The 12,770-nt window shown below is 44.7% G+C and overlaps 5 protein-coding genes across 5 annotated transcripts; 3 read left to right on the top strand and 2 right to left on the bottom strand.

Annotated features, from left to right (window-relative positions):
* Positions 1-8: 8 nt before the first annotated feature.
* Positions 9-707, top strand: KLTH0D05940g (KLTH0D05940p; the record flags this gene model as incomplete). The annotated part of the gene is made up of 1 exon (XM_002552933.1): positions 9-707. One exon carries the CDS (start codon positions 9-11, stop codon positions 705-707), a length of 699 nt encoding a protein of 232 aa, XP_002552979.1.
* A 965-nt stretch (positions 708-1,672) lies between these two features.
* On the top strand, positions 1,673-3,049 carry CUE2 (Cue2p; the record flags this gene model as incomplete). The annotated part of the gene is made up of 1 exon (XM_002552934.1): positions 1,673-3,049. One exon carries the CDS (start codon positions 1,673-1,675, stop codon positions 3,047-3,049), a length of 1,377 nt encoding a protein of 458 aa, XP_002552980.1.
* Positions 3,050-3,178: 129 nt separating this feature from the next.
* Positions 3,179-4,930, top strand: MIF2 (Mif2p; the record flags this gene model as incomplete). The annotated part of the gene is made up of 1 exon (XM_002552935.1): positions 3,179-4,930. One exon carries the CDS (start codon positions 3,179-3,181, stop codon positions 4,928-4,930), a length of 1,752 nt encoding a protein of 583 aa, XP_002552981.1.
* Positions 4,931-5,135: 205 nt separating this feature from the next.
* STE20 (mitogen-activated protein kinase kinase kinase kinase STE20) lies at positions 5,136-8,000 on the bottom strand (the record flags this gene model as incomplete). The annotated part of the gene is made up of 1 exon (XM_002552936.1): positions 5,136-8,000. One exon carries the CDS (start codon positions 7,998-8,000, stop codon positions 5,136-5,138), a length of 2,865 nt encoding a protein of 954 aa, XP_002552982.1.
* Positions 8,001-8,373: 373 nt separating this feature from the next.
* Positions 8,374-12,735, bottom strand: UFD4 (putative ubiquitin-protein ligase UFD4; the record flags this gene model as incomplete). The annotated part of the gene is made up of 1 exon (XM_002552937.1): positions 8,374-12,735. One exon carries the CDS (start codon positions 12,733-12,735, stop codon positions 8,374-8,376), a length of 4,362 nt encoding a protein of 1,453 aa, XP_002552983.1.
* Between the last annotated feature and the right edge of the window lie 35 nt (positions 12,736-12,770).

Raw genomic sequence — 12,770 nt, forward strand, 5'->3', positions numbered from 1 at the left:
GGTATTCGATGGCTAAAAAAGTGGTCAAGCGGCTTCGGGTCGCTGATAAAAAGGCAAGATCCGAGACTTTTTTTCCGAATGAGATTTTTGAGCTAAAGCACCAAGCTTCCTCGTTCGAATTTTATCCATTTCCAGAGCCGATGCTGGAAGGTAAAGTCATCCTCATCAAGAAATTCTTCTCCGACAAAATATCCCAGGCACTGCGCTCCAGCTTCTCAAGTCCTGGAATTATGGAGTTACATTATCAGAAGGGAACTAAAGAATATGCGGAAAGGATAAATGACAGATTGACGACACAGAACGCGGAAATCGCCCAGATCTTATGGGAAAGGCTATTGAAATGCCTTAGGCAAGACGATTACGTCATGCAAGAACTCGGCTTCGGCCAAGCCAAGGGTCTCAACCCACAGATCAGAGCATATAGGTACGAGAAGGGCCATAAATTCGCTAAGCATTACGATTCATCCGTGGTAGTGTCCGGAATTGGATCCTCGCGCTGGACTTTACTGGTATATTTGTCAGGCGGTGACGACTTAGTAGGTGGGGATACCGTCTTTTATGCGCCACACACCGGTGAGGCCACCAACATACACCCTCAAACGGGCCTGGCTCTACTGCACAAGCACGGAGATGACTGTCTTCTTCATGAAGCGCAAGTTGTCTCAAATGGCGCAAAGTGGGTACTGAGAAGTGATGTCGTTTTCTAGGTGTTGTCCCTTAGCAAAAATATCCATCACAACGTTTTCATGAATTAATGGCCCTGAAGTCTGCTTGTAATTCAACCGGTATTAAAAATGTCCAGGCGTATTGCACGAAGGCTAACCACTTCATGCCTGCGTTTCGGCAAACTTCCGGAGTCGTTTATCATCGGACAGGCCTTAGCAATGGCGAAATTGCTCAACTTGTTTGTTCAAGTTATTAGAAAAAGCACTGGCTCTCTTCAAAATTACTACAACAGCGACACACAATACCAGACCCTCTTCAGCACATGCCGAGTGCGGGCTTGTACGTCCAAAAACTTGGCGGCCCATTTATCTTACCCTAGGATCTCACTATAAAAAGGCGGTAAAAATGAAGACTGCATTAGACCACCAAATAATAAGCCCAATTCCTTGGGTCAGTCCTAGCACCCTCGCAAGAAGTATTGGTTGATTATACGCATGAGAGCCTTGATTTCTTCCGAAGATCAGAACGTACTATCTAGATCTTTACACAGCCTACTAAGGAATTGCCTTTTTGAGCTGATTTACGAGCTCGACCCAGAAGAGTTCAGGACTGCAGTGCCCACAGGTCAAGATTCTGTTGCATTGACGCTCGGTGCTTAACCATTAATTTAATGGTTTTTCGAGCAGCCTGGGAACATGCCATTCAGTCGCGTGAAGAGATTTAATATTGTGCGTTCACATGATAGCCTTTTTGGAAAACTGATGAAATGAGACAGAGGGACCCCAGGGTGAACACTTTTAATTTGCTTCGAACAACCTTGCATAGCGTTATCCTTCTATTACATCGGGCGCTCAAGACTTTTGTCTCCAGCACCGTCATTATATACGTCAAAATAAACCGCTGATTTCGGCATCGCTTGCTCCCAAGCAACTTCTGCATGGAATGCCTTGAACCCTCGCTGCGTAAACCGCAGAAACCAAAGAATGCTATCTCGATAGATTGAAGCATGATGTCGTCGCAAGACCTTGCTTTGCTAGCAGAACTCTTTCCTAGTGTTAATGAAAACAAATTGCGAGGCACCCTCAAAAGTGCCGGTGGAGATGCGCAAGTGGCGTGCTCTATGATATTAAGTGAGCAAGAAACCCTTAATCAAATGGCAAAAAACTCTCTCTCTAACAATACTGACGGTCGCTCTGAAGGAGAAGGTATGGGCAGTCGACACGCAAAAGCACTTTCCGAGGAAAACTTTCCTGATGAAAATCACACTAAGGCGAGGAAGGGCGCCGTCAACCTTAAGAAACGCATGTGGAGACCTATTCACTCTTTTACAAAGGGCCAAAGTTCAAGATTAGAACTCGATCAGGCTGCGGCGGTCCATTCCAATGCGTGGGTCTCCGCTACAGACTCAATTCAAGACATTATCCACTACACGAACGCTGCTCCAAAATCTGCCCAGAAGGCATTTTACAAAAAGACTTTGAATTCAGCAAGAGCTATAATAGATATAATATACCATTACGATGAGTATGCTGAGGACATTAACGGTTCTCGACTTCCGGGCGACAACGAGCCAGAGTATGGAACTCCGCAAAGAGACTTTATGAAGGCTGGTGGGCGCGTACAGTCTCCAACAGGCTTCGCACACAAGAAAAAACCGGTAGGACTGGTGTTTTCGGCGGACCAGGAAAGAGCAAACATTTTTAGTCCGCGCTCAGAAGAAAACTACAAGTACGATAGCTCCAGCTTAGAAGCCAAAGAGTTGAATTCAATAATCACCAACAACCCTTCTCTGAGAGCAATTAGTCCAAGTTTTTCGAAACGCGCATTGGAATTTTACGAAGGCGATGTGGAGCGCACCACGCTTACGTTAATCTTCATAATCGAAAAGAATTGTGCACAGTATACCTTCGTTGATGCCGCTTCAAAAGCACCTTCCCTGAATTCACAAAAAAATCTCTCTAAAGTGAACAAGGGTTCTGTGAAGCCGCGAAGAATGGGTGCTGAAATTGGTGGGCTTGACCCGTCTTGTTTCGCCAGTGATGAAAACTACGACAGAGCGCTACTGATCATCGATAACATCTTGACCATGTATACCGCCGACCTTCATGGGTTCTTGCCATATGAAGCAGAACTCATAGCAGAAAGATGCCTCAACGTATGGTGGACTAAAGAGCTGGCTTTGAGAGAAATGAACGGCCAGCGCCTAAATCAAATCAAGGCAATCAATCTCGCGCCATTTAAGATAATCACGGGTAGGGGACTCCATAGTGTCGGAGGTGTTTCCAAAGTGAGAATCAAAGTTAAGAAGTTTCTAGATACATGCCTCTACTCCTACACGGAAGAGGCATCATACTTTATAGTGGAAGGGAAGAAAAAGGCTTAATAGATCATCACCAGCACGTGACATATCACAGTTTCGTGGTTCATTGATATAATTGATTTGTAGAATTAAAAACGCGCCAGTTCGCCCGCATTGTCTTTCGAAAGAGATAGTTCACGCCACATAGCCTCGATGGATTACATGAATTTAGGAGTGAAATCCCGTAAAACAGGCATTCAAGTCAAGGGCAATATAGGTCGAGATGAGTACTCCATGGAAAACATAGACGAATTTTTTAAGGATGATGACACACTCATCTCGGCAAGAAGGAAAAGCAGGAGGTCATCCTTGCTGCCTCTCTCTAAGAAATTTTTACCTGAGGACTTTAGCGAGACTTCGAGGAGAAGCTCAAACTATCTTCCTCCAAGCGTACCCACTATACAGGAAGAAGATGACGAAAATCTACACGAGGGGAGTGATGAGCCCGCAGGCGGACTAGAAATCAACGAAACCCTCAGTCGCGCAGTGGAGGATAACAGGATTCATCAGGAGCTCTCAGAAATCCCTACCGGCGATCACGAGCGCCGGCTTAGGCAGCCCGCAGAAAAAAGTTATGAGCCAGATTACAGAGCTGAGGATGATTTCACAACGGACGCAGTTGTGCCCCAAACCCCACCCTCAGACTACGGGAACGAGAGCTATCGAGACGTGCCGGACTTGGTGGCTGATGATGACGATGACGTTTCTCACGGAAATACAACTTTCAATACATCTGACAACGCACTCCTAGAGGATGAACTGCAACGAGAGGTGCGGGCAGAAAGCGAGGAAGACAGAGATTATATTGAAAGGTACTCTAATACAGAAAATAGTGATAGCAGTGAACTTGAAGATGAAGACAACAGTGACACAAATTCCCCCTACGAAACACACTCCGCTCAAAGTTATAATACGAGAGTTCAGCCGGCACTTTCTGTTTCACGAGGGAGGCACCCCCTGTCTGAACCACAAGAATTGAGCGATACTTCTGATGAGGAGTTTATTTATGACCAAGCCCGAGAACTGGCAAGTGAGAATAGTTTCACAACATCAGCGGGCTTGCGAAAGTCAAAGCGAGTAAAAGTTGCCCCATTAGAATATTGGAGAAACGAAAAGGTTGTTTACAAGCGCAAATCAAGGAAGCCTGTTTTGGAAATCGATAAAATTATCACGTATGAAGATGAAGATGACGAGGAAGAAGAAATATCACGGAGAAGGAAGAGCTCAAAAAAGCCGCCTTACAATTATGGTACTTCTGGAAAACCGCGCGGCCGCCCTAGGAAAAGTAAGACTACAAACAGTGCTTCTTCCTCAGGCCTTCAAAATCCCAATGAGGATTTGATATCCAAGATCAGAACAGGGGATACTCAATGCTCTAGTTGGATGCGTCGAGGTGTTTTCAAAGCCTCGGTTAAATCTTCTTTCCATGGAAAGGAAGAAAACGAAGAACTTTTGGCATGCGCACCTGACTCGGTACACACCGAACAACGAAGAAAAACAGCAGACGAGGATTTTTCATTAGCCGTTCTTTTCGACCAGCACAGGGATCTCTTTGCTAGTGGTTTCTTGACCATCCCTACAGGATCATGTAAAAAGCTCTCTGACTCCCGCAACGCGTTCATAAACTTCTACCTGATTCAGGGTGTGATCGAGGTGACGGTAGGCAGAAACAAACTTCTGTGCACAGATGGAACCTCGTTTCAAATTCCTGCGTTCAACGAATATGCTTTTCGTAATAAAGGGAAGAACGACGCCAAAATGTATTTCGTGCAAACGACTATTTTTCCCCGCCTATCGCAAGCTCGGGGAATAAGGAATCTAAGTCGCAGCCCTGCCGAAGCTAGGGATAATCAAATTCCAAAATCGACAACTTCGCCAAGTGACATGAGTATTTCGGAGCTTTAATTCCTAAATACAATGACACCGAAAATACGGCAAATAATTCAATTCTCGATATGCATACACCAGCAAATAACTACTCTATAAACGTATAATACAACTGTTATTACAACTACCTAACCTGCCCGTACAGTCGCGAGATCAAAAAGCATCAATGTAGCCAGCATTGCGTTCATGAAATCGCAGTGTGTCAGAAAAGGATACATAAGTATCACGAACTTTCTTCTCCGCTATCTCTCCCGTCTTCCATCTTTTCTGCAAGCTTCTTCATTCTCGCAAGTTTAACCAGTGGCGCTAAAGACCTGACATCATCTGCATATGTTGCAATAAAAGGGTCTGACAACAGTTCTGAGGCAGTAGCCCTCTCATCGGGGTCGACGTGCAAACACCAGCCCAAGAAACCCTTAAGATCGTCACTCAAACTGTCTGCGTCCTTTAATTCTGGTGTTCCATTTGTAGCAATCAAATAAAGGGCACGTAGTGGGGTTTCGTTGAGATAAGGTGGCTCCCCTTCAATCATCTCGATGATCATAATACCCAAAGACCAAATATCAACTTTAGGACCGTATTCTTTTCTAGAGACAACCTCAGGTGCCATCCAGTACGGTGTTCCAACCATGGTCGTGCGCTTTAAGTTGATCTCGTTGATCTGGGCACAAAACCCAAAATCAGTGAGTTTAATCTCCCCCGTCATAGAGAGAAGAATATTATCAGATTTAATATCACGATGAATAACGCCTTTTGAATGCAAGAACTGCAGGCCTTTTAGTGTCTCTCTGCTGACAGCCCCTATTTGGCCCTCAGTCAAAATACAGTGTGTCACAACATCAGTTAACGAGCCGCCTTCCATATACTCCATAACCACCCACAAGTCGCCCCTCAGCAGGTAAGAGTCGATGAAGTTGACGATGTTAGCATGCTTGCTCGCCTTCATCACCAAAATCTCGTTTATGATTAATTCCTTTTTAGGTTGTTTTTCCAGATTCATTTGTTTGATTGCAACGGAGGCGTTTGTGCCGACTTCGTATGCTGTGTAAACACCGCCCGACGCGCCTTGGCCTATCTTGATAAGACTTTTATAAAGTTTGCTAGGGTCTCCATCGGTGCAAATTTCTGTTAGCTTTGCGTACAATTGTTGAATTTTCTTCCTTCTGTCTTCTCTCTTTTTTTCAGCCGCTTTTTGAGCATCAGTCTGAGCATTATCCTCTCTGGGTAAATCTTTTGGAACAGGCGGAGGAGGTGCAGGTCTTACGGGAGCCATGTCCGCACTTTTTTCTGAAATAGTCCCATTCCTTGAAACTACAGCTTTTCCATGTGAAGATGGAGGTATTTGATGGTCCGTTTTTGCCAAAGTTCCCTTACGCGACAATGAACGAAGCCCGGATGATAAACTAGACGCGTGGGTTACCTTCGGAGATGTAGCCGGTGAGTTTCTATTTGCCAATGGCGATGTTAAATCATTTTTAGTTGGTGTGCCCGGAGGTTTAGGAGCAGGACGGCTGGGCATGAACCTTTCATTTGTAGTGGTTCCTTGGACATTAGGAGCCTCCCTGAGGTTTACTGGAGACTGAAGTTCATGCGCAGTGGAGTTAACGCCAAGGCTGTTTGGATGTTGCGGCCTCGAGTGGGCATTTTCGAGCTTGTTAAGAGAAGGCGAAGAAGGGGTTCTAAAGGAAGAAGTACTGGAGATATTTTTCCCAGAATTTCCGACATGAAACGTTTTGAAAACTTTGTCCTCCCCATTAGCTTCGGTAACATCTTGATAAAACTTGACAATATCCATGACAGCTTGGGGATGCTGCTGTTGCTCCTTCTTAGATATACCACTTGAAGTCAAAAGCTTCTCCCATTCGTCAGGAAGACCTGTGTACTCACCTGTCTTAGTATCAACGCCAACATGATGAACGTGTTTTGCATTATAAGGTGTGGAAATTTTTAACGCCGAGCTTGATTGGCGCTTCTCCCCTTGTGAAGTTCTCTTCATGTTTTGCATAAGAGAAGAGAAGACACCCTTCATTCTGCTTCCGCCGCTTCTTCTCTTTTTGTTCTCCGCGGTTGGGGAAGCAAGCCGAGACTGCGATTTTGGCGATTCTGTCACTTCTTCCCGGGAACCTCTGCGCATCGAATTAAAAGGCGAGGAGACAGCTCTGAACGGAGATCTTGGCGGCTGCTTTCTATTGTTTGTCGCGGTAGAATACTGTACTTGCGTGAAACCGCCTTGTACCAGGTTTGGTGTCGTCCATGCTTGTTTGCTTGTATTGGAAGCATCCACAATAGGAATATCAATGTTCTTTTCCGGAAACTCGCCTGAGCTGCTACTGTAGTTGAACTCTTTAGCAGGAGTGCCTACGTTATGAGTCTGCTCTGACAAACAGCCCTCTTCTCCAGGTTCTAATATGTCCTTCTTAGAAACATCCCTACTGTAATCGCTTTTGGGGGTGCTGCTTTTGAGGTGGCTGGTATTTTCAAGGTTGAGGTTAGAGCTATCTTGAGTTGAAAATTCTTGGGAAAGCTGCATCTCGTTCTCGCCAACAAGCATCATAGAATCATTGGTTAGCCTAGAATTTTCGGCAAGATAATGGTCCGATGCCCTTATTGTGGAGTTGGTTTTGTCCCCTATCGTGGATTGTTCTTGAATTTCTGGGAATGCGTTTGGTTGTTGAGGCTCTTGATTAGAACCTTGTGGCTCCTTTGCACGCCCTATGTCAGGCTCATGTGAACCCGTTATAATGTCACTTGCTTCGTAAGAACTGTTGCTTAAAGCTGACGAGGACGAAACTCTAGTAAACTGGATGGGGTCATCTAGTGTTGTCGATTGGAGCATCTCGCTCACTTCCTCCGCTTGGGAACCCTTTGGTTTGCCCGGATCCATGGACTTGTACCCTTGTTCATCTATATTGTGGTGCTCCTCATATGCATGCAGTGCGTTAACGTTCAAAGTCGCTGGCGCTCTCGGAAGCTCGTACTTGCCCTCTGTTTGTTTCGCAAGCTTGCCAATACTTTCATCTTTCTTTTTCGTCGTAGTATCAGGTACGGAGGAGGACCGGGGTGAAGAATCTGAACTCATCGCAGACATGCTTACGTGAATGAATGTTAAGTTCAGAGAAGTTTTCTATGTTCTCGACCCCACTATGCACTGTTTGGACAAATTGTTTGATGCCGAAATAATCCACGATCTTGAAGCAAAGAAACTAAAAGCAACTGAACACAAACTTGATCTAACGCAGCTTAATTATGATTCCACCCGCTTTCGAAAGTTGGAGAAAGTTTTCGTGGAAGCAGCTGTCAAAACGGAATATCCCCGGCTTGGTTAATGTTAAACACTTCATAATTGTTGATCAGATTTTTTTTTTCTGTCCTCGAGAAATCGGTTAGAATCATGTGATCGTATACAACTTTTAGTTTAATTAAGCGGAGACTATAGGCGGTGAATACATTCTTCTGAGCTTTCAAGATAGCAGGAAAGCTCCCAGACCTTCTTTCATGGCTTGCAGAACTCTTGACTTCAAAACATCTTTATTGCTATACTTGGGCAATTTCAAATAGTTTGCGCACGTCATTACACTTGGGAGGTAATGATCCGGCTCTAGATCGTTCTCTGTATGCTTCCGAACTACCGTCATCCTTGGGTTTAGACTTTTGAAACCGCCTATCGGCAACTTGGGAGATCCTGTTAAAAACTCAAGGAAGAGGCGGCGCTCCGCCTTGGAAAAAGATGTCATAATGGATATGAGGTCGTGGATGATGTTTGAATCGTGACTGTAGCCATGATCTGCATCAACATACGCATACAAAGTCTCGTGTGTCCAATCTTCCTCTACACTACCAAATAGGTCCGTAAGCTCGTCCGGAGTCAATGCCAACAAAGAAGTATATGGGAACGTTCGAGAAAACCCTTCAATAAAACTTTGGATCTGCATTTTAACTCCAGTGCCCAAGACCTGATCTGACAACCTTTCGAAATAGTCAGGGAAGTTTTCAATAGTTACGGCAACATCTTTGCCGTTTTCAATCAACTCTATGTTGTACCCTGAAAGATAAAATGTCAAAGACAAAGATTCGAAGTCATGATCATTTTTAAGGGTGAACAGGTATTTCATAGACTTGGCTAAGTGTGGATCAACCATGCTCATGTAGTCGATTGTCAAGTCGAAATCATCAAATCGAATTTTCTCGTTTCTAGCATACATGTGAGCCAGCTCAAAAAATGCTTTGCTGAAACGAAAATCCAAAATTCTATCATCCAGCATGGACCTTGATACAAAAGTTCCCAGTTTGTGGAAAAGCTCTAGGGTTTTTTCTTGATTACTTGAGGCTAGTAAAGGTGCAGGAAAAAGATGCTCCTCAACTAGTTCGCCCTCTTTACAGGAATTAAAATTCTCAGACCTCCACATTCTCAAAGATTTGTACGCGAACTCTTTCGATACAATGGCAAAGAATTCTAGAGTAGGACCTAGTCCCGTTCCCACTTCATTGAGGAACTCAACCTCTAAAATGTTGGGCGTTGAGCCGTACTTATCCAGGATCTTCAATGCGCTTAGGAAAACCGCTCCCCTTGAAACTTTAAGCTTCCTCCTTGTTGGCCTGCCCAATTGATGCAAAGCGTCAGCAAAGTCTCCCTTGTCGCTACCCACGCGATTTCTCCAAACTTGAATCAACCTTCCATGTCCAAATGAAGAGCTTTGTAGAAAGAACATCCGAGTTTCAAAGGGGAACAGAAATGGGTAATTCCTTGTGAGGAGCACAGTCCACGAAGGAAGTAACCCGCCCGCAACAATAAGGGGCTCTTCCAGCTGGCATGCTAGCTTAGCACTTATCTTTGAATTGACAAAACATTCAGGCCGCAAAGAACTACCTCTGAGACATTTAAGAAGGACAAGGAGACCTTCAAGCCTGCCAAGTTCATTCAACCCTCTTGGGCCGCCGAAGTATAGGGTACTCAATTTTTGGTCACTGTCCTTCCCCTGTGCCTTCTTATATCTGATAATGTGCGGTTCACTCCAGAGCGACTTACTATCCTTCCCTGCGTTCTTGATAGGCCTAAATATCGCCCCAAAAATGGTGTCTTGATGATCACATTTTGTGTTGTTAAACGCGAAATCGAAGCTCCATTTCACATCGTCGTCCTGCCGATCAACCCGCATAGCCAAAGCAGGTATTAAAGAGGTTATCAGCTGACTTTGTAATACTCGGTGTTTCAAGAACTCATTGAGAGATCTAAATGTTGCTACGCAATGGATTGCAACAGTAACTGCCTGCAGGTTTTTTGGAATTCCATCTTCGACTGCATCGCCATCGTATTCAAGCCTTATTTTAACCTGTTTCCCCAAAGAGGCTCCTTTCCCATCTTCGCCATGTAATCCACAGTCTAATAACTCGAAAGATTCCAGGCGAGTAAGCGCCGATTGAATAATTTCGGCAAACGTCTCAAGGTCTTCACCAAATGTCTCTATCAAAGCCCTTTGGCAAATGCTGCTCTTAGAAGAGTTGCTGAGAACCAGCTTCGACATTTCGTCTGCCAAGCCACTGGAAATGAACTCAAATCCCGAGCAAACAAAATTACTCATGAAAAGTTTGGATTTCACTTCCAGCCAAATACGTTGCCAGTACTCGTATGTATCAGAATGAACGTCTAGCAGGCGAAGACGCTCGACTAGCGAGTTAATTTCGCTGATCTCGCTAATTACAGCGCCTTCGCCTCCGTAGGATTCAATCACACTCTCAAGCGTGTTAGCCAGCTCATTTTGGACATAGTTCAATTTTAGGTGTTTCAAAATACGAAAGCAAACTCGATTAGGCCGTGTATGATCTGGACTCTCCATACCTTCAAATTCCATATTATAGTCGTCATCATCGCTATGGTAGTTAGACTCGCTATTTGTATCACTAATGTCAGTAAACTTTCCGTTGTTTTGAGGAGGGTCCCCAGCTTGTGTCTTCTCTAAGGACTCGGGAACAATTGAGGATAACTCCTTTGAAAACGACTTGAATGACTCAAAAACACCTTCCCTCACAAAAGCCGGCAAGTGTTCGGAAGCATTTTTCTCAAGAAGTGATGTCACAAGCCGCAAACTTCCCAGAAGAAGCACCCCAGAAACTTGATCCTTGAAGCCACTCTGCTCAAAAAGTGCCATGTTACGTGCGAGGCTAGAAGCAATCATGGAAACAATCCCTTTGTCTATATCACAAGTCTCGATGGGAATATGTGGTGACAAGACACGAGCGAGAGCGACCAACACAAGTCGCCGAATTTGGAAGTCCACGGCGTTGACATACACTTGAACCAAAAACGGACCTAGGCCTTTAACTAGCTGCCTTGACTGTTCTTCTATTCCTTGAAATTCGTATTGTTTCGGAGTATCCGCCGAAAGAATTTGTTTGTCTTCTCCTGGGAAAAGCACAACAATAAACCGCGAAATACATGTTAGCAAGGGCTTTGGTGCGAACATTACAGTTTCATGCAACTGAGATGCTGTACTCTTTTTGTACTCATTCATGGAGCTCATTAACATATCCAAAACCCTTCCGCATCCAATTATTTGGGGTGCTAATACTTCCCCACTTACCAAAACTTGAGAAAGTATATCAAATGCTTTGAGCCTGCTCTCAAGGTTAGTTTCCCCATTTGAAATGAGTTGCATGATACTTTCAATGAGCTCGAAATCAAATAGTCCTTCAAGTGTCTTGTCACCCCTTCCTAACCCGGCGCAAATACCGTAAAACACATTCAACATATTTTGCCGGAGCGAATGATCTTGGGAGCTCACGAAGATTTCTTTGAGCCTCCACATGATGTCTGATATGTGACCCAGGTCAACCGCTCGTATTTTTGCGCATGAATTCACCACTATAGTAACTGCCTTTCTCTGCGCATGAGAGGTAAAAAAGTCCAAATATTGTAAACAAGCCAGCAAGCTGCCTGATTGCAGAACGCTTCTTCCGTGCAGACGAGATATAATTTCAAGCGTTTCCAAAACTTGTTCTGCCAAATCAATGTAGCTTATCTCTGCCAGTTTATCGTTGCATGCGGCAATAACATTTCTGTCGACCGCTATCGAAATCATGTCCGGGTTGACTTCGAACAGGTTGTACAAGCAACGAAACGCTATGAGCTGCAGCTCAAGCTCGCCTTGAAGCAACGGGTCCATGAATATATCAACTATTCCTTTTAAAAGGTCTTCCTGAGGCACAGCGCGTTCTGCCGCTAGCGGACTCATCATTAGCAATTGCTCCGACAGCTCCCTTAAACTTTCCATAGCGATATACGGGTCGTCCTGCGCGTTCGTAACATTATCCAAAAGCTTGATTAGTCGTGGGTTGCCTCTACCAGTTGAACGCCCAGCTCCCATCATACTGAACATCTCAGGAAAAATATCAGCTATGTTGACTCTTCGTGAATTCTCTCCACCGTGTTCACGGGAAGGCCCCTCCATGTTCTGGGCTAAGGACCCAAGTAATTCCTGCAAGGAAGACTGCCTTTGCGCACCCCGCAGCGTTGTATTGCGGAGTTCGTCTTCAATATCATCCCCTTCATTACCATCAACTTCTTCAGTGGGGTTTTCCCCGGAATGTTCACTGTCTTGCGAATTTTCGTATGCTTCATCTCTTTCGTTCTCTTCGTCTCCAAAGTGATACATGTTTCCCTCATACGATTCAACATCATCATCAACCTCCTCGGGGTACGAATATTCATTTTCCTCTTCTGCTACGTCTTCATCTTCATAATCATTTTGTCTACTTGGCCGGATAACAAAGTCCCCGTCGCTATCGTAGTCGCGGTTCATTGAATGCCTGATCTCGTCTCTTGACATCTCCGAAACCGCGCCAGTTTGAAGAATGTACCCTT

The sequence above is a fragment of the Lachancea thermotolerans genome (assembly GCF_000142805.1).
Source record: "Lachancea thermotolerans CBS 6340 chromosome D complete sequence".
In the NCBI taxonomy this organism is placed as follows: Eukaryota; Fungi; Ascomycota; class Saccharomycetes; order Saccharomycetales; family Saccharomycetaceae; genus Lachancea; species Lachancea thermotolerans.